The sequence below is a fragment of the Scyliorhinus canicula genome, chromosome 15 (genome assembly GCF_902713615.1).
Source record: "Scyliorhinus canicula chromosome 15, sScyCan1.1, whole genome shotgun sequence".
In the NCBI taxonomy this organism is placed as follows: domain Eukaryota; kingdom Metazoa; phylum Chordata; class Chondrichthyes; order Carcharhiniformes; family Scyliorhinidae; genus Scyliorhinus; species Scyliorhinus canicula.
The window spans coordinates 86,218,089-86,239,790 of NC_052160.1; the positions used below are offsets into that span (position 1 = coordinate 86,218,089).

The 21,702-nt window shown below is 44.1% G+C and overlaps 1 protein-coding gene across 4 annotated transcripts in view; it reads right to left on the reverse strand.

The window, feature by feature from the left end:
- Window positions 1-21,702, reverse strand: part of LOC119979040 (methyltransferase-like protein 27) — a 39,405-nt gene that overhangs the window by 12,136 nt on the left and 5,567 nt on the right. For 3 of the 4 annotated variants that reach the window (XM_038821016.1, XM_038821017.1, XM_038821018.1), the window contains 2 exons: window positions 20,041-20,160; window positions 2,687-2,815 (listed from right to left, as the gene is read on the reverse strand). In XM_038821016.1, coding sequence (XP_038676944.1) covers window positions 2,687-2,815; window positions 20,041-20,160 — 249 coding nt within the window. Of the gene's footprint in view, window positions 1-2,686; window positions 2,816-20,040; window positions 20,161-20,333; window positions 20,507-21,702 lie in introns of those variants that run through there. The other variant, XM_038821015.1, reaches the window with a different exon arrangement.

Sequence of the window (21,702 nt, forward strand, 5' to 3'; positions counted from 1 at the left end):
GCAGCTTGGGATGACCCTCCTGAAGGCGGACACGACCTTGTGCCAGGAGTTGGAGTCTATGTGAAGAAATTGCAGAAGGAACTGTTGGGGTCCAAGTGGAAAAGAACCTATCAGGAACTACTCACAACTCCAGCGGCTATGAAGGTCCAAGGAAAGAAGTCCTGGATCCATACCTTACATTTAAACAGGCTCATGAAAGTTAAAATTAATTTCTGTAGAATGTTTGCCGCTATTTTGATTTTTGGTAGTTTTTTGGCTGAACAGACCATGGCCAGCCCACAAAAGCTCATAAGGATTGAAATGAAAAATGAATTGAAAATCGCTTATTGTCAGAAGTAGGCTTCAAATGAAGTTAATGTGAAAAGCCCCTAGTCGCCACATTTCGCTGCCTGTTCGGGGTGGGTGGTACGGGAATTGAACCCCTGCTGCTGGCCTGCTTTGCCTTGGTCTGCTTTAAAAGCCAGCTGTTTAGTCCTGTGCAAAACAAGCCCCTGTTGAATGATAAGACGTTTCTTTATATGTCCAAGGTATGTGCCAAAGATTTCAATGTTTCCAAATGTTGGGTATGTATTGCGATTCTCACGCACTCAGGGGAAGGTATTCCCTTTTTGTCTATTTCTTTTAGTGCTTCGGAGATAGCAGAATGGTACATTTTTCAAAGCATCACCCATTCTTCCCAAGTGTGTGAGGGAGCTAATACATGTTGGGGAACCAAATTCCGGGTTTACCTGAGAAAGAGGGCTCAGTTATGGAGGTCTGCAGGTTACCTGTTGACTACCTTTTCAGGGTGGTACCAACCCAATTATTGAAGGGACCAGAATCCTCCCCAAATAAATCTCCCAACCACCTTCACTCAGGAGGGATCAGTATGTTTGACAAGTTATAACCCAAGGGACTGAAAATGGGATATAGTAATTGCACCCACAATTTTTATGTAAGTAGGTCTGAGATATGTACCCCAACATTAATAGAGGCCGCTCTTGGTTCCTCCCTGTTGACAGGCCTACCCAATTCCACAGCCGGTGGAATTTCTCAGACCTCTGGTACCCAGAAGATGTTGCTCATTTGGCTTCTTATATCGGTACTTATTTTGTTTGTAAGCAGAAGCGTACCCTTGGCTTCCACGTTTTTGGTCAGGATCATGTTATCTGGGGTATGTGATAACCGTTATTCATCATTTCCCTTCTCTATTAGAGGTAACAGGGGTAAGAAGTAAATGTGTCATTCCTGCATGTGATAGATTCCTTGCTCAGTTCATTCCTTTTTATTGCGATGCCAAGGTAGCCAGAGAGTTTAATAACTTGACAGTCATCATAGAAAAAGCTAATGATACCTCCATAGGCCTGTTCAAAATTTACACTGAAATGCTAGCTATCCATACTGTGGCCTTGCAAAATTGAATGGCTATTGTTTAACTGATGTAACTGTTAGCCAAGAAGGGCATCAAGATTTCAGGATGAAGAGGAGAGAATAATAGACCAAGTAAATGCATTAAAAGGCTAAGATGGCTCCAAGTAAATGAAAGGTATTGCCAAGACTCAGCAATGACTCTCTGGAGGCTCTTATTTGTGGTGTGCACCTACACCAGAATTCCCACTACCCCAGGGATGGGTCCAGGAGGTCCACCAACTTCACCGCACAAACCTGGGAGGTGGCTGCGAGGGAGGTCAGCTCTATGTGCAGCCATCTGAGAAACAGCATCCAGTACAGTGATCACTTCTGCACCGCTAGGCTAAGTCATCATTCAGCTCACATCAAACACACACTCTCCAAATGTCGTCATGCACTCAAAGCATCATTCAGCTCAGCGATCTCTCAAATTATCAGCAGTGGGGGTGGGAATATTAGCATTGAAAGTCTACTCACCAGCATCACATTCTGCACAAACTCCACCCTCATTCCTGACTGAGGAGAGCTCAGTAGACACAAAAGGCGTGCAAGCTTCCCAACCTCTTCTCCTCACATCTCGTCACATCCCATCCCCTTGTCTTCATGGAGGCCAAGCTTGCTCACAACAGGGAGGAGAGATCCCAGACTGGAAGAAGGAATGTGGAGTTCCAGGATCTCTCCAAATTCCAGGCGTGCGCTGCCGATTTAACAGGGAAGGGCAGAGATCGTTCCTGTGGGGAAGGCGAGATAGGCCTCTCCCAGAAGCCTGTGCAAACCAGCCCTGCATGAGTGGATCACATCCTGATATTCGCAGTTGTTGTATTCAGCCTGTTCATGAACTGACTCTATCTCTTCTCTCTTATAGGAAGCAGTCGGCCCAGATACACCAGCACATCCAACATAATCCCCAGCCTCAGGTCACCTCGAAGATGGTGCTGAGGATCCATTTGAAGAAGACCTGTCACTGTGCTCACCTGATCCACACCAAAACTTCACACTTCATAGTTTCTCTCCCTCCATCACACCAACAATAACAACATATATACAGGAAATAGAGGCTGGGATATTCCAGCACCGCCGGCTGCCAGATTGTCCAGTCCTGCCGAATGCCAAGGGACTTCTGGCTGGATCACCAAACCTCCCACGGCAACTCCTGTTATGGTGAGGCTGGAAAATCCCAGCTGTAGGCATTCTAGAAACTTCTCACTTATTAACAGAACAATGAATGGTGAGAGCAGTTTGCACTGGTTTAAACTGATATCTTTGTGTATTTTAATGCAGTTTAATCATCTCTTACCCCATCAACCACTAGTCCTGTTCCACAAGGCACATCAAGGACCAGCGCATTCTCTCGATCTCCCAGATATACAGAGTCCACAGTCTCCACACTGAACCGGGGAGCCTGGTAATCCATCACACGAATGTGCTGTGAGTAGAAAGAGATTTCATTCATGCAACCTGGTCACTGAAGAGTTTTGTTCTGTATAGTTTGCATCTTAGAGCACAAAGTGAGAGGTGCTGATTTTGGAGCAGTGAAATCATTGAAGGTTGTTTTAATTTTCCAAAGTTCGCTGGGCGAGATTTTCAGTTTTTGAGAATAAGTTGACGCAGGAGTCATGGACTTTCGCGACAGCAACACTGGCGGCGACACTGGATTGATTCAGCAACTGTGGAGGGGCTACGTGGAACATAATTGGTTCCAATGAAAAACGTTGCAGGATTAGCCGGGTGCGTGATTGACACTCGGGAGGCTGACAAGCTGCAGCCACATATATATACTTCACTCCCCACACACACCATCCCTTCCAATAAGATGGCACTGGTTATACTGGGGCTCACCCATACAGCCGATGGGTCGGCTGGTGCCAGAGGGTACCTAGCTGATGGCCTGGGGAGGCACCTATACCACCCATGGTCCTAAGTTCACAGCGGGCTGTTAGCGTCGTGTGCAGCTGCAGGGCTGCCTTTCCAGCTGCGGCAATGGTGTTACGTGTCCGTCCACCTCGATTCCACAGCCAAATGTCTAGCCACTGCCCACTACTCTCCCCAGCCCTGGCAGAAGCCCCCCGGCCAGCAGCACAACTGTAAGCAAACCATGGTGATGTTGGACACTTTCCGTACTCCTTCCCTCTCCCTCAGCAGCCACGACGCCAGCTTCACTATTTTTAAAAGCACAAGTCAACCCCGCCGTCGGGAATCTGGCCCATCAGAGGCGGAGCATCGTGGAGGCTCCAGAGAATACTAGGTTGGGCCGGCTAATGATATGTCAATGGTGTTTATTGTCCGAGTGTTGTGGACCGCATTTACACCGCTGTCGAGGTGACGGAGAATTGCGATTTGGCGTTCATTTTCTGCACTCGCCGCGATTTTGGTGTTGGACCCTATATTCCGCCCAAGTGTAATTCCCTATTTCAGCATTAGCCAATGGAGAATCCCCCCTCTAGATTCGGGAAAGGTTCCTGTTGTTGGAAAATAGCAAATGTAGTTCCTTTATTCAAAAAGGGAGAGAGACAGAAGGCAAGAAACTACAGGGCAGTTAGCTTAACACCTGTCATTGGGAAAATGTAGGCAGCTATTATTAAAGGCATTATAGCAGGGCACTTAGATATGGTAATCAGGCAAAATCAACATGGTTTTATTGAAAGGGAAATAATTGACGGGATTCTCCGAGCCTCCGCACCGAAATTGCGTTCAGCGTGGGGGCGGAGAATAGAGCATCAGACCCGCGATCAGGTCCAACGCCTTCCCGCGATTCTCCACGGACTGGAGAATCGCCACCAGTCGCACGTGCACGGACGACGCGGCGCCGGTTGGGGCCATTGAAAGAGGCCCCCGTGGCGATTCACCACCGGCAGCTGCCCGCATTCCCATAGACGTTCCCGCTGGCGTGGCTCTAACATGGTTCCACCGGCGGGAACTCGGATTAGCCACGGCCGCCATGGTGGTGGTAGGGGGGGGGGGATCCGTTGCCGGGGGGGGGGCCTCCAGGACAGCCAGGGTTCTGATCGGGGGCCACCGATTGGCAGGCAAGCGCAATTTGTTTGAGGGGCTATAATGTGGGGGTCCGCCATGTAGCTCGGGCCGCTGCAATAGGCGGCCACCGTGAGCATGCGAGGACCCACGGCCGAGACTGCAGGGCCCTGTATCGGCAGCCGGAGCTTTGTGGAGCCCTCCAGGGCCCTTCTAACCCCCTTCAAAATGGAGAATCACTGTGGAGTTTCTCCAGGAAAGTCCAGAGTGATTCGTGCCTATTTTCTCGCGGGCGTGGGGACATAGTCCCATTTTCAGAGAATTCCACCCAATGTTTCACCAATTTACTGAAGTTCTTTGAAAAAATAACATGTGTTCTGGGTAAAGGGGAACTAGTGGATGGACGGTAATTAGATTTCCAGAATCCATTTGATAAGGTACCACATGTAAGGTTATTACGGAAAATAAAAGCTCATGGTGTAGGAGGTAATATGTTGGCAAGGATTGAAGATTGTAGAGCTAACAAGAAACAAAGAATAGGCATCAATGTGTCATAATCTGGTTGCTGGCAAGATGTAACAAGTGGGTGCAGCAGGTATCAGTGCAGGGCGACAACCTTTTACAATTTATATAAATTTTTAAAAATTAATGTAAATCCTTTTTTTTCCAGTTAAGGGGCAATTTAACATGGCCAATTCACCTACCCTGCACCTCTGTTTGGGTTATGGGGGTGAGACCCACACAGACAAGGGGAGACTGTGCAAACTCCAGACGGACAGTGACCCGGGGATGCCATCCAACCCGCACAATTTATCTAAATGACATGGATGAAAGATATGGAGCGGGATTGTCCGAGTCTCCGTGCCACAATCGCACTCGGCGCAGGGGTGGAGAATGAGCATTCATGCCGAAATTCAGCACGACGTCGCTCCTGCGATTCTCCGGTCACTAGACAATCGCACCAATCGCACGTGCGCGGGCGACGAGGCACCGGTCGGGGGTCATTGAAAGAGGCCCCTGCGGTGATTCTCTGTCGGCAGCTGTCTGAGTTCTCGCTGGCATGGTTCGAACATGGTTCCACCTGGCGGGTACTCGGAGTGGCAGCTGCGGGCTGAGTCCACGGCCACCCTGGTGGGGGGCGGCGCAATTAGGGGCCATCGACGGTGGGCACATGTGATCTCAGGGGGTGGGCTCTCTTGTGGGGGCTCGTCCGCTGTGTAGGTCTGCCATGTTGCACGGACCCCCGGTCGGAAGTGCAGGGTCCCATATCAGCAGCTGGAGCTGCGTGGAGCATTCCGGCACCCTGCTGGACCCCTTCAGGTAAGTGAATCGCTGGGCAGGCGGCCTGTTGACGCCAGTGTGAAACGCTCCAGTGTTTACACCAGGGTTAACACTTAGCCGCCGTTTTGGAGAATCCCTCCCATGGTTGCTAAATTTGCTGATGACACAAAGGCAGGTAGGAAAGAAAGATCTGAAGGAGACGTAAGGAGGCTACAAAGGGACGCAGATAGGTTAAGTGAGTGGACAAAAATCTGGCAAATGGAATATAACGTAGGGAAAAGAATGCAAGAGAACCTCATTATTTAAATGGTGAGAGAATGAGGAGCTCTGAGGTGCCATGGGATCAGGGTGTCCTAGTGCATGCATCACAAAAAGCAAGGGCAGCAAGTAATTAAGAACGCTTTTAAATTTTTTATTCAAGGAATATAAAAGTAGCGAGGTTTAGCTTCAGTTGTACAGGGCATTGAGGAGTCACATCTGGAGTACTGTCTGCAGTATCGGTCTCCTCATTTAAGGAAAGGTGTAAACACTTTAGAAATTGTTCAGAGAAGGTTGACGAGAATATTACCTCAATGGGTGGGTTGTCTTCTGAGGAAAGATTGGACAGGTTTGGCTTATATCTGCTGATGTTTAGAACGGTAAGAGCTGACTCAATGAAAACATATATGATTCTGAGAGGTATTGACAGGGTGGATGTGGGAGAATTTAGAACCAGAGGTCACTGTTTAAAGATAATGGGTTGTCTATTTCAGCCAGAGACAAGGGAGAAATGTTTTCTGCCAGAGCGCTGCGAGGCTCTGAAACTCTCTTCCTCAAAAGGCAGTGGAAGCAGAGAGTCTGTGGGTGGAATTTGTCAGAATAATAGCAGTATCAGCTTCACTCAGAAGTCCGATGGAGGCAGTTTTCCCGACAAGACTTTGCCACAATTTTCCATTTTATTGAATGGGGGCTTGTTTTGCGTCATCATTGGGAGGGGCAGGGCCTAAACACAGCAGCAAGCCGGGCTTCACCGAAATCAGACGCCATTTTTAAAGGGCACCATGAACTCAAAGTGTTCAAACTGCCGTGGACATTAGGATAGCCCCAATCTGATTGAGGGCACCCCCCTCCCACCCTCGAACATTAATCACTGGCATGAATCTCCCCTCCACACTACCCCTGAACATAGATCGCCTGCATTAGAATATCAGGGACCTCCCAATGGATCGCTCTATAGGCCTTGCCCTATAGGCCCAACCCCCTACAGACCACACCCTTACTGGACCTGCCCCCTTCAGGCTCCTCCCCTAGCTGTACCACCCTGATAGTGTGAGGTTGGAAACGCCATGGTGCAGTTCAAGGGCACTGCCCTGCCATGTCCCCGATCTCTCGGGCTACAATAACCCCCCCCCAGCCTGTGGTTCCCTGTTTTCTCTCTTCCTCCCTTGTTAAATTGTGGGGTGACTTGCTATCTTTCAATGTTCAGGAACTATTGCAGAATCTATGGAATGATCACCAATGCAGTCAGAATTTCCATAGCTTCCCCTTTCAATACTCTACAGTGGCTAGAAGAGCAGGTCAGTGGCAGGAAATTCTGCAGAGAGCATCTCACATCCTGATTCCCCCAAAGCCTGTCCACCAGCACGGCCCAAATCAGGAGTGTGATGGAATATTCTCCACTTTCCTGGATAGGTGCAGCTCGAACCACACACAATAAGCTCAACACCATCTAGGACAAAGCAGCCCACCTGATTGGCACCCCTTCCACAAACATTTACTCCCTCCACCACTGACAAACAGAGACAACAGTCTGTACAATCTACAAGATGCGCTGCAGAAACTTGTGAAAGTTATTTTGAAAGTACTTACCAAACCTGTGACCTCTAAAACCTAGAAGGACAAGGACAACAGAAACATGGAAAAACCACAACCTGGAAACTGCTCTTCAAGCCACTCACCATCCTGATTTGGAAATACATTTAGGGCAGAATGGTGGCACAGTGGTTAGCACTGCTGCCTCACAGTGGCAGAGACCCGGGTTTGATTCCTGCCTCGGGTGACTGTGTGGAGTTTGTACATTCTCCCTGTTTCTGCGTGGGTTTCCTCGGGTGCTCTGGTTTCCTCCCACAGTCGAATGATGTGCAGGTTAGGTGGATTGGCCATGCTAAACTGCCCTCTAGTGTCTGAATGTTAGGTGGTGTTACTGGGATATGGTGGGGATATGGCCCTAGGTAGGGTGCTCTTTTAGAGGGTCAGTGCAGACTTGATGGGATCAATGGCCTCCAACACTGTGAGGAGTCTATAATATATTGCAGTTCCTTTGGTGTCACTGGGTCAAACTCCTTGAACTCCCTCTCTAACAGTGTTGTGGTTGTACCGACACCACATGGACTGTGGCAGTAAAAGAAGAAAGCTTAGTAACACCTTCTCAAGGACAATTAGGGATGGGCAAGAATCTATGGCCTAGCTGAGGAAGCCCACGTCCCATGAATGAAAATAATCAGCATTTGATGGAGAAAAAACTCTTCTCATTCCTCTGGGTGTTGCCTCCACAAATACAACAAGAATTTTTTTTCTAGTGTCCATCTGATGTAAAATGATTAATACAGTTAGAATGGATGTGGTGGAGTATCATGGAAGAGTACCTTTAAGAAATGGGTGTTTATGAATGGGTGTCTACATAAATATCGGTAGTGAGAGTACCTTTAAGAAATGGATGTTTAATACTGCAGTGATGTCAAAGAGGAAGTGGAGCTGGGCAGTATGTCAGCTTTTTACCTTTGTTTTAGGCTGTTTGCTGCAGGGTGTGGTTTAGTTTTGTTTTCAGAGCTGGATAGCTGCAGCCATAGCCAGAAGGTGTATTAGAGTCTCGCTCTGTAATCTAAACACTTTAAATTGATCCTGGTGATTTAAAACGAATAACAGTCGTGACTTTAACCTGATGTGCTTCTGGTAAAAGGTGTTCTTAAGTCTTATGGATGTTGAAAGGAAAGCTTAAAGGATTACTTAGTGTTGTATTTTTTTGGCTGTTGTATTTGAATTGGTTGAGAAGATGGTCACTGTATGTTTCAAAAAGGTTAACTTGGGTTCATAGAATAAACATTGTTTTGTTTTAAAAACTACTTTTCCATTTCTGCTGTACCATACCTGTAGAGTGGGCCGTGTGCTCCCCATACCACAATCTATGAAAAGTTGTGGGTCAGATGAACTCCATGATACAGTTTGGGGGTTCTCTTAACCCTGGGCCATAACAAACTGTGGGCTCGAGGGGGATAAAAGTCTATCTATTGGATTGGCTTTGTGAACTTAAAGACAGTGAGGGGTGAGCATATTGTGGTTGCTTTTCAGGTGTGGTATTTTAGTTTAATTAGGGAGTGTGTTGTGGATGATGTCTCTTTCAGAGGCTCTGACATTTTTGGGGGCGGAGACAGTCACATGCAGTACCTTATGGACAGAGACTAAAAGCAGACTGTCCATAATTGCAATACCACACTGTGTGCTTCAACAATCCATTCAAGGGGGAGGTTGGTTGGACTCCATGATACATTTCGGGATTCTGATAATGCCTCTCCGCATAACAATTGGGGGCTTGAGGGGGATAAAAGTCTATCTATTGGATTGGCATTTGTGAACTTAAAGTCAGTGAAAGTTTGTTGCTTTTCCAGTGTGGTATTTTAGTTTAAGTGGGAAGTGTGTTGTGGACAATGGCTCTTTCAGAGGCTCAGACGTTTTTGGGGGTGGAGAATGTCACACGCAGTACCTTATGGACAGAGGTGAAAAGCAGACTGTTAGATTTGGCAGAAACATTGCGGTTAACATTACCTGAAAAATGCAAAAAGATGAGGTGATTATGGCTGTGGTTAAGCATTTAAAGTTGCCTGAGATACAGTTTGATTCATTGGAAATGGCAAATATTCAGTTGCAAATTGAACAAATAGAACATCAGAAAGAATTAAAGCAGCTTTAATACGAAAGAGAGAGAGGAAAAAGAAAGAGAGAGGAAGGAAAAAGAAAGAGAGAGAGAAGAAAAAGAAAAAGAAAGGGAGATACAGATCAGGGAAAAAGATAAAAGAGAGGGAGTTTGAACTTCGGAAACTGGCCATGAAACATGACAGTCAATTAAAATTGGCAAACGTAAAGGGAAACGTACAGTTGGGTGACACTGATGAGGATAGTGAGAAAGAGCGTCATATTCAAAGGCTTGGTGGGAATCTATTTAAATATGTCCAAGCATTGCCAAGGCTTGACGCGAAGGAAGTGGAAGCCTTTTTCATTTCATTTGAGAAGGTAGCTAAGCAAATGAAATGGCCACAGGACATGTGGGTATTACTGATTCAAACAAAGCTGATAGGTAGAGCGAGTGAAGTGCGTCCATCACGACCGGAGGAGGTATCTGGAACGTATGAGGAGGTGAAGAAATCCATCATAAGTGCAGATGAGCTAGTGCCTGAAGCTTACAGACAAAGGTTTAGAAATATAAAGAAAGAATTTGGTCAAACATACATGGAGTTTGAAAGGCTCAGACAGAGTAATTTTGATAGGTGGATAAGGGCTTTGAAAATAGACCAAACGTATGAAGCTCTCAGAGAAATTATACTTTTGAAGGAGTTTAAAATTCAATTCCTGATGTAGTGAGAACTCATGTGGAAGAGCAGAGGGTTAAAACTACAAGGGTAGCAGCAGAAACGGCAGATGATTATGAATTAGTTCATAAATCAAAGGTTGGTTTCCGACATCAGTTTCAGCCGGTGAGGGACAGAAACTGGGGACATGAGAAATACTCAAGTGGTAATGGTAAAGGTGATCTGATGGGAGACAATAAAGAGAGTGTACCTCAGATTAAAAAATAAATCCAGGAGGGTGGAAAAGAGATGAAAAGTTTCAAATGTTTTCACTGTAATAAACTAGGCCATGTAAAGTCACAGTATTGGTGGTTGAAGAAATGCACTGGGCAGGCTCATGTGGTAAAACAGGATAAGACAGTGGGATTTGTTCGAGTGGTAAAGGAAAGCCCAAGGGAAGCGAAGGAGGTGCAGACTGCTCAAGAAGAAATTGTTAAGAAGGTGCCAGATATCTTTAAAGAATTTACTTGTGTGGGTAAAGTTTACTCATGTGTATCAGGAGGAGCAGGTAAAGAAGTCACAATTTTAAGAGAAACAGGGTCTAGTCAATCTTTAATGGTAAGAGATGAGGAATTATGTAGGTTGGGAAGAATATTGCCAGAAAAGGTGGTGATATGTGGAATTCAGGGTGAGAGGACTGGTGTTCCATTGTATAAGGTAAGGTTGGAAGTCCAGTGAAGAGTGGTGTAGTGGAAGTAGGAGTAATAGAGAAACTATCTTGTCCAGGAATACAATTTATCTTGTGTAATGATATAGCTGGCTCGCAGGTGGGAGTGATGCCTACTGTGGTTGATAAGCCAGTGGAAAATCAGACAACTGAAGGGTTGAAGGACGAATATCCTGGGATTTTTCCGGATTGTGTAGTAATCCAGCCGCAAAGTCACAGGTTAAGACAAGAGGAGAAATCAAAGAGTGAAGATGAAGTTGAAGTGCAATTATCAGAAACGATTTTTTGATCAGATGGTTGAAAAAGAACAAGAACAGGTGGAGGATGAGGTGGATATTTTTCGTTCAGGAAAATTGGCAGAGATGCAACAGAAAGAGATAGAAACAAAACGGATGTATCAGAGAACGTACACGGAAGAGGAATCTGCGTGTATACCCGCGTGTTATTACCGTAAAAGTAATGTTTTAATGAGAAAATGGAGACTTTTACACATGCAGACGGATGAAAAGTGGGCAGATGTTCATCAAGTAGTATGCCGGTAGGGTATAGAAAGAAAGTGTTGCCAGTTGTGCATGAGGTACCAGTGGAAGGTCATTTGGGAATAAGGAAAACTCAAGCTAAAATCCAGAGACATTTTTATTGGCCTGGACTACATAAAGATGTAGTTAAATTTTGTCAATCATGTCACACACATCAAGTGATAGGAAAACTCAAGCAGTGATAAAACCAGCGCCCTTAATACCCATTCCTGCATTTGAGGAACCTTTTACAAGAGTCCTAATCGATTGTGCAGGACCGCTTCATAAAATAAAAAGTGGGAATTTAACTTTTGACTACAATGGATGTGTCTGCTAGGTTTCCAGAGGCCATTCCAGTCCGTAATATTACAGCTAAAAGGATTGTGGAGGAGTTACTTAAATTCTTTACGAGATATGGACTACCCACAGAAATTCAATTGGATCAAGGATCGAATTTTACTTCAAAGTTATTCAAAGAAGTTATGGATAGCTCAGGAATAAAACAATTTAAATCAACTGCGTATCATCCAGAATTGCAGGGAGCGTTGGAAAGGTGGCATCAGACATGAAAGACAATGTTGAGCGCATATTGTCAAGATTAACCAGAGGATTGGGATAAAGGAATTCCATTTGTATTGTTTGCAATTAGGGATGCACCTAATCAGTCTACCAAATTTAGTCCTTTTGAACTAATTTTTGGTCATGAGGTAAGAGGACCACTTAAATTGATTAAGGAAAAATTGGTGAGTGAGAAATCGGAAATTACACTGTTGGATTGCGTGTCAAATTTTAGGGAATGATTCAATAGAGCAGGTGAATTGCCGAGACAACATTTGAGAGTTGCCCAAAATGTGATGAAACGGGTAGCGGACATGAAATCCAAAGTTCGTAGTTTTGTCAGTGGGGATAAAGTTTTAGTGTTGTTACCAGTGGTAGGTGAGCGTTTAAAAGCTAGGTTTTGTGGACCTTATCAGATTGAAAGGAAATTAAGTGAGGTGCATTATGTGGTAAAAACACCAGATAGAAGGAAGACTCACCGAGTGTGTCAGGCGAATATGCTTAAAAGGTACTTTGAAAGGGAAGGAGAGAAAAAGGAAGTTTTAATGATTCTAATTCAAAGGGACAAACCAAATCCAGATGACTGTGAATTTGACACACCTCAAATTAAATTGGAAAATGAGGATGTTCTTAAAAATTGGGATGAATTGTTAAGTTACCTTCCAGAGGAAAAACGAACTGACCTGAACGAGTTCTTGATATCACATGGGCAAGTTTGTAGAGATAAATTGGGAAATCCGAAAATGGCTATACATGATGTAGATGTGGGAAATGCTGTTCCTATCAAACAACATCCATATAGACTTAATCCTTTAAAATTGGCATAGGTTAACAGAGAGATTGAGAGTATGCTGAAAAATGGCATAATTGAAGTGTGTTGCAGGCAATGGAGCTCATCCATAGTGATGGTACCAAAACCAGAAAGTACCCAATGGTTGTGTGTGGATGATCGAAAGGTGAATGCAGTGACAAGAATGGACTCTTACCCTATCCCACGTTTGAAGGATTGCATTGAGAAAGTGGGACAATCTGTTTTTATTTCCAACGTTTCCAGACATGGAAAGAACATTTAAAACATCGAATGGAGTACTTCGATCGACTTCAGGAGGCGTGTTTGGTGATGAACCTTGCTAAAAAGTGAATTTTCAGAAGCCCGTATCACTTTCCTTGAGGAGTTTCCGATACCCACAAGATGAAGGGAAATAATGTGATTTCTCTGCATAAGTGGATTTGATCGAACCTTTGTGCAAACGTTTTGTGGCGTAATTACTCCACTGATTGACTTGCTAAAGAAACATCAAAAATTTTAATGGACAGCGACTGCCTGAAAGCTGTGATACCCGATGCTCCTGTATTGGGGAATTGCAAGGGACTCTGAGATCAGATTGAACTGAAGTATCTAAGTTTAAAGAGAATTGCCGAGGCGTAGAGGAATGGATGGATTGTGCATTGACTTTCTTGTTCAAAGAGACTGTCAATCAAGAAGGATTTCGGTTGGAGGAAGATGAACTGGAAAGTTGGACTATATTATTATACCTGTTTGCGTGTGTTGTTTTTTTTTGTGAAACAAAGAAGTATATTTACTTTGTACATTTCTTAGTGGATGGCGCAAAAGTGAAAAATGAAACCATCTTGAAATTGATAGATTTTGTTTCATGGGGGGAGGTGTCATGTGAGAGGACCTTTAAGGAATGGATGTTTAAGCAATGTATCTTTAAGAAATGGAGCAGCTCATATTACTGAAGTGATGTCAGAGGGTTGGGGGAGCTGAGCTCACTTCTGCTTTTAGTTTCAGTTTGAGAGAAAGCAGCAGAAAAGTTTCTGGCTAGTTTGCTGTGAGCTGTTTGAAAGGAGAAAGCCAGTTTTTGAGGAAAAGAGCTTGGGTGTGTCTGGATCTGCTGTGATCTCTGCCATGAAAGACTATCTCAGAATCATTTGGGTGATTTAAACTCATAATAGTAATATCTTTTACCTGATGTGTTTCTGTTTAAAGGTGTTAAGTCTTTTGGTGGTTTGAAGGAACATTCTGAGGGATTATTTAGTGTTGTATTATTTTCGGGGTTATCTTTGAAGTTAGGGGTGTTAAGTGATCCAATGTTTATTTAAAAGTTTAAGTTGAATTCATGGAATAAACATTGTTTTGTGTTTAAAAACCCACGCGTCAATAATTGCAATACCACACTGTGTGCTTCAAAAGCAACAGTCCATTAAAGGGGGAGGTTGGTTGGACTCCACGATACATTTCGGGATTCTGAAAATGCCTCTCCCAATAACAGTGAGGTAATTATGGTGGTGGCTAAGCATTTAAAGTTACCTGAGATACAGTTTGACACATTGGAAATGGCAAAAATTCAGTTACAAGTTAAACAAATGGAACATGAGAAAGAATTAAAGCAGCTTGAATACGAAAAAGAGGGGGAGAAAAAAGAAAGGGAGAGAGAAAGAGAGAAGGAAGAGAGAGAGAAGAAAGGAAAACAGAATAAATAGCCCCAGCAGAAAAAAAAGAAAGAGAAAGGGAGATACTGATCAGGGAAAACGATAAAGAGAGAGAGTTTGAACTTCAGAAAATGGCCATGAAACATGACAGTCAGTTAAAATTGACAGACATGAAGGGAAATGTAAAGTGATGAGGATAGTGAGAAAGAGCTTCATAGTCGAAGGCTTGGTGGGAATCTATTTAAATATGTCCAAGCATTGCTAAGGTTTGATGAGAAAAAGGTAGAAGCCTTTTTCGGTTCATTTGAGAAGGTAGCTAAACAAATGAAATGGCCAATAACATGTGGGTATTACTGATTCAAACAAAGCTGGTACGTAGGGCTAGTGATGTGTTTGCATCATGACTGGAGGAGGTATCTGGGGCATATGAGGAGGTGACAAAATCCACCTTAGGTGCATATGAACTAATGTCTGAAGCCTCCAGACAAAGGTTTCGAAATTTAAAGAAAGAATATGGTCAAACATACATGGAGTTTGAAAGGATCAAACAGAGTAATTTTGATAGGTGGATAAGGGCTTTGAAAATAGACCAAACGTATGAAGCTCGCAGGGAAATTATACTTTTGGAGGAATTGAAAAATTCAATTCCTGATGTAGTGAGAACTCATGTGGAAGAGCAGAGGGTTAAAACTGTGAGATTAGCAGCAGAAATGGCAGATGACTATGAATTAGTTCATGAATCAAAGTTTGGTTTCCGACATCAGTTTCAGCCTGTGAGGGATAGAAATTGGGGTCATGAGAAATACTCAAGTGGTAAAGGTAAAGGTGATCTAATGGGAGATAATAAGGAGAGTGTACATGAGATTAAAAACGAAATCCAGCAGGGTGGAAAAGAAATGAAAAACTTCAAATGTTTTCACTGTAATAATCTAGGCCATGTAAAGTAACAGTGTTGGTGGTTGAAGAAAAGCACTGGGAAGGCTGATGTGGTAAAACAGGATAAGACAGGGTTCGTTAAAGTGGTATAGGAAATCCCAAGTGAAGCGAAGGAGGTGCAAAAGATTGTACAGCCTGATCAAGAGGCGATCGATAAGAAGGTGCCAGATCTCTTTAAAGAATTTACTAATGTGGGTAAAGTTTACTCATGTGTATCAGGAGGAGTAGGTAAAGAAGTCACAATTTTAAGAGATACAGGGGCTAGTCAATCTTTAATGGTAAGAGATGAGGAATTATGTAGTTTGGGAAGAATGTTGCCAGAAAAGGTGGTGATATGTGGAATTCAGGGTGAGAGGACTGGTGTTCCATTGTATAAGGTAAGGTTGGAAGTCCAGTGAAGAGTGGTGAAGTGTTAGTAAGAGTAATAGAGAAACTATCTTGTCCAGTAATACAGTTTATCTTTGATGTGGAGATGCCGGCGTTGGGCTGGGGTGAGCACAGTAAGAAGTCTTACAACACCAGGTTAAAGTCCAATAGGTTTGTTTCAAACACGAGCTTTCGGAGCGCAGCTCATTCCTCAGGTGAGGAAGGAGCTGCGCTCCGAAAGCTCGTGTTTGAAACAAACCTATTGGACTTTAACCTGGTGTTGTAAGACTTCTTACATTTTATCTTGGGTAATGATATAGCTGGATCGGAGGTGGGAGTGATGCCTACTGTGGTGAATAAGCCAGTGGAAAATCAGACAGCTGAAGTGTTGAAGGACGAATATCTTGGGATATTTCTGGATTGTGTGGTAACAAGGTCGCAAAGTCACAGGTGAAGACCAGAGGAGAAATCAAACAGTGAAGATTAAGTTGATATGCAATTATCAGAAACGATTTTTGATCAGATGATTGAAAAAGAACAAGAACAGCTGGATGGCAAGGCAGATATTTTTAGTTCAGGAAAATTGGCAGAGTTGCAACAGAAAGATATAGAAATAAAACGGATGAATCAGAAAACGTACACGGAAGAGGAATCTGCGTGTATACCCACGTGTTATTACCATAAAAGTAATGTTTCAATGAGAAAATGGAGACTTTTACACATGCAGACAGATGAAAAGTGGGCAGATGTTCATCAAGTAGTATTGCCGGTAGGGTATAGAAAGGAGGTGTTGCCAGTTGTGTATGAGGTACCAGTGGAAGGTCATTTGGGAATAAGGAAAACTCAAGCTAAAATCCAGAAACATTTTAATTGGCCTGGACTACATAAAGATGTAGTTAAATTTTGTCGATCATGTGACACATGTCAAGTGATAGGGAATCCTCAAGCAGTGATAAAACCAACGCCCTTAATACCCATTCCAGCATTTGAAGAACCTTTTACAAGGGTCCTAATTGATTGCGTAGGACCGCTTCCTGAAACAAAAAGTGTAATCAATATCTTTTGACTATAATGGATGTGTCTTCTAAGTTTCCAGAGACCATTCCAGTATTTAATATTACAGCTAAAAAGATTGTGAAGGAGTTGCTTAAATTCTTTACTAGATATGGACTACCCACATAAATACAACCGGATCAAGGATCGAATTGTACCTCAATGTTATTCAAAGAAGTTATGGATAGCTTAGGAATCAGACAATTTAAATCAACTGCATACCATCCAGAATCACAGGGGGCATTAGAAAGGTGGCATCAGACATTAAAGACAATGTTGAGGGCTTATTGTCAAGATTATCTAGAGGTTTGGAATAAATGAATTCCATTTTTACTGTTTGCAATTAGGGATGCACCTATGAATTCGGGGCAGCAGGGTAGCATGGTGGTTAGCATAAATGCTTCACAGCTCCAGGGTCCCAGGTTCGATTCCCGGCTGGGTCACTGTCTGTGTGGAGTCTGCACGTCCTCCCCCTGTGTGCATGGGTTTCCTCCGGGTGCTCCGGTTTCCTCCCACAGTCCAAAGATGTGCGGGTTAGGTGGATTGGCCATGCTAAATTGCCCGTAGTGTCCTAAAAAGTAATGTTAAGGTGGGGTTGTTGGGTTGCGGGTATAGGGTGGATACGTGGGTTTGAGTAGGGTGATCATGGCTCGGCACAACATTGAGGGCCGAAGGGCCTGTTCTGTGCTGTACTGTTCTATGTTCTATGTTCTATGAATCAACCAAATTTAGTCCTTTTGAACTAATTTTTGGTCATGAGTTAAGAGGACCACTTAAATTGATTAAGGAAATATTGGTGAGTGAGAAATCGGAAATTACATTATTGGATTACATGTCAAATTTCAGGGAACGATTAAATAGAGCAGGTGAATTGGCTAGACAACATTTAAAAGTTGCACAAAATGTGATGAAAAGGGTAGCGGACAAGAAATCCAAAGTTCGTATTTTTGCCAGTGGAGATAAAGTTTTAACAATGTTACCAGTGGTAGGTAAGCCTTTAAAAGCTAGGTTGTGTGGACCTTATCAGATTGAAAGGAAATTAAGTGAGGTGCATTATGTGGTTAAAAACACCAGATAGATGGAAGACTCACCGAGTGTGTCATGTGTATATGCTTAAAAGGTACTTTGAAAGGGAAGGAGAGCAAAAGGAGGAGGTTTTAATGATTCTCATTCAAAGTGATGAACCAAATCCAGATGACTGAATTTGACACATCTCAAATTAAATTGGAAAATGAGGATGTTCTTAAAAAGTGGGATAAATTGTTGTGTTTCCTTCCAGAGGAAAAACAAACTGACCTGAAAGAGTTATTGATATCACATGGGCAAGTTTGTGGAGATAAATTGGGAAGTACTAAAATGGCTATACATGATGTTGATGTGGGAAATGCTGTTCCAATCAAACAACATCCATTCAGACGTAACCCTTGAAAATTGGCACAGGTTAACAAAGAGATTGAATGAAAATGAATGAAAATCGCTTATTGTCATGAGTAGGCTTCAATGAAGTTACTGTGAAAAGCCCCTAGTCGCCACATTCCGGCGCCTGTTCGGGGAGGCTGGTATGGGAATTGAACCGTGCCGCTGGCCTGCCTTGGTCTGCTTTAAAACCAGCAATTTTGCCAAGTGTGCTAAACCATCCCCTGCTGAGATTGAGAGTATACTTAAAAATGGCACAATTGAAGTGTGTTGCAGCCAATGGAGCTCACCCATAGTGCTGGTACCTAAACCAGACGGTACCCATTGGTTGTGTGTAGACTATAGAAAGGTTAATGCAGTCACAAGAACGGACTCTTATCCTATCCCACATTCGGAGGATTGCATTGAGAAAGTGGGACAATTAGCTCTTATTTCCAAACTGGATTTACTTAAATATTACCTTTATCCGAAAGAGCGAAGGAGATTTCAGCTTTTGTCACTCCAGATGATATATACCAATGCAAAGTTTTGCCATTTGGCATGAAAAACGCCCCAGCCACATTTCAACGTAACTAACAAAGTTGATTCAGGATTATCCAATTGTGCGGTATACATCGACGATCTGGTAATGTTCAGCCAGACATGGAAAGAACATGTGAAACATCTGATGGAGTTATTTGATCGACTTAAGGAGGCGGGTTTGGTGGTAAACCTAGCCAAAAGTGAATTTGAAAAGCCCAAGTCACTTTCCTTGAGGAGTTTTTGATACCCTCGAGTCAAAGGGAAATAGTGCGATTTCCTGGCATGAGTGGATTTGATCGAAAATGGACGTGCTGAAGAAACATTGAAAATTTCAGTGGACAGCGGAGTGTCAGCAGGCATGTGACTGCCTGAAAGCTGTGATGACTAATACTCCTGTGTTGGAGAATTACAAGGGACTCTGTGATCAGGTTGAACTAAAGTATCTGACTTTAAAGAGAAATGCTGAGGTGCAGAGGAATGGATGGATCGTGCAGAGGCCTTCGTGTTCAAAGAGACTGTCAATTGAGAAGGATTTCAGTTGGAGGAAGACAAACGCAAAGAAAAATGGACTATATTATTATACCTGTTTGCGTGTGTTGGTTTTTGAAACAAAAAGTATATTTTCTGTGTGCATTTCTTAAAGGATAGTGAAAAGGTGAAAAATGAAACCATCTTGAAGTTGATGGTTTACTTTTTACTTGGGTGGAGGTGTCATGTTGAGAGTACCTTTAAGGAATGGTTGTTTGTAAATGGATGTGTATATAAATATCTGTAGTGAGAGTACCTTTATAAAATGGGTGTTTATTACTGCAGCGATGTCAGAGAGGAGCTGGGCTCTCCATCTCTATTTTACTTTTGTTTTAGGCTTTTTGCTGCATGGTGTGGTTTAGTTTTCTTTTCAGAGCTGGATAGCTGCAGTCACAGCCAGTATTAGAGTCTGTCTCTGTAATCTAAAGACTGTAAATTGATCCTGGTGATTTAAAACTAATAACAGTAGTGACTTTAACCTGATGTGCTTCTGGTAAAAGGTGTTTTACGTCTTTTGGATGTTAAAAGGAAAGCGTAAGGATTACTTGGTGTTGTATTTTTTTGGGGGTTATATTTGAATTGATGGTTGCTAAGATGTTCGCTGTATGTATTAAAAAGGTTAACTGGAGTTCATAGTATAAACATTGTTTGTTACAAAAAATATTTTCCATTTCTGCTGTACCATCCCTGTAGAGTGGGCTGTGTGCTCCCCACTCCACAATCTATCAAAAGTTGTGGGTCAGGTGAACTCCGTGATCCACTCTGAACGGATGGTAAAATGAGAGCGGGAATGTTCTACCTGTTCATAGTCCTGAGCCCAAGAGTCATACACGTTCACTTGTTCTTCCACTTCCATTTTGCCGTATAAAGAGAGTAGGTTCTTGGTGGCTGCAGCCACGTCAATTCCAGAATTTTCCATCTGTGGAACAAAGAATGCGAGGCAGTAAATTGAGGGTTGGAATAAAACATCCTATCAAAATTCCTGTCATTCTCAATGGAAAGAATTGGAATGAGTCGGGAGCATCCAGCCTGTGCAAAATGTGCAGTTTGTTTCAGCGTTGATTCAGAATGCATTTGGAATCAGAACATTACCTTGAGATCTGACATTAATGTTAACTTGACTGCGCCAAAGAGAATATTCACATTGCTGTGGCAGTCCCCACCTGCTGCCTACACTCATAGACCCTCAGTGTGAACTCCCTCAATGTCCATACATTCAACTCCCAGTGAGAAAAGGAAGACACAAGGCATACGATGGCGTTCTGACTGATCATTAATTGAGATCTGACCACACCAGTGAAACTGCTATGCCATCTACAGTGATATTGATGAATACAGGGAGCGTGATTCTCTGATCTTGAGGCTAAATGTTGACGCCATCCTAAACGCCGTTGCGTTTCTTGACGGCATCAACATGGCCCCAGGAGCAGCAAATCTGACTTCTACAGGGAGCCAGCACGGCACTGGAGCGACCCACGCTGCACCAGCTGCCGATGCCAGCATCAGATGGGTGCCGTGGGTCTGCTCACGCACAGTGGGGCCAGCTGCAAATGCGCGCATGCGCAATGGTACCGGCAGCAATGTGCTCAGGAGCAGCGGCTTCCACCTCCCCGCCGGCCCCAACGCGATGAACAAAAGAGGGCCCCAGCCTGAGAGGCTGGCCCGCTGATCGGTAGGCTCCGATCGCGGGCCAGGCCATAGCGGAGGTCATCTCCCAGGGTCGGAACCCCCTCCCCAACCAGGCCACCCCCGGATGCATGCATGCCGAGGTCCCGCCGGTAGACCAGATGAGAAATGGAGCCGGCAAGACTCGGACTTTTTTGCGTGGCCGCCCAGCCCATCCCAGGTGAAGAATCGCTGGGAGGGGGTGACGACCGGCGCGGCGCTGACTGCGCCGGCGCCGATTCTCTGCTCTCCGGAGAATCAGCGGACCGGCATCAGGGCGGCTTCACACGAGTCACGCCTGTCCCGGTGATTCTCCGACCTGGCCTGGGCTGACAGAATCCCACCCAGGGATTTCAAAGTGTAGGTCGTGACCCGGCGGGTGGGTCGCTGGAACGGTGTAAGAATGGTCGTGGAGCTATGGGTCGCGATGTTTCCCGCCACTGTCTGGATTAGCTTGCAATGGATGGAATTTGTATTCTTTGTATAGGGATCTCGTACCCTCCTGCCCTTCATTTCTGATAGAGCAAGCATTACTTCTGCCAACATCTGCCTGCCAGATAACATGGGATTCTGGTGTTGACACCATTTCCAAACACAATGTTGGATCTGCACTTTTCTCCTGAAAGCACGATTCTAGAGTATTACAATGCAAGGCTGTTCAAACAACGGATGCTACAGCCCTCACAGCTAATCTGCTGTTTATAATAATTCTCATACTGAGCACATTCTAATTTTTAAGCAACTTTCATGTTAAGCGGTGGCTATATTTAGGGGAATGGGCAAGAAATCTGTTCAA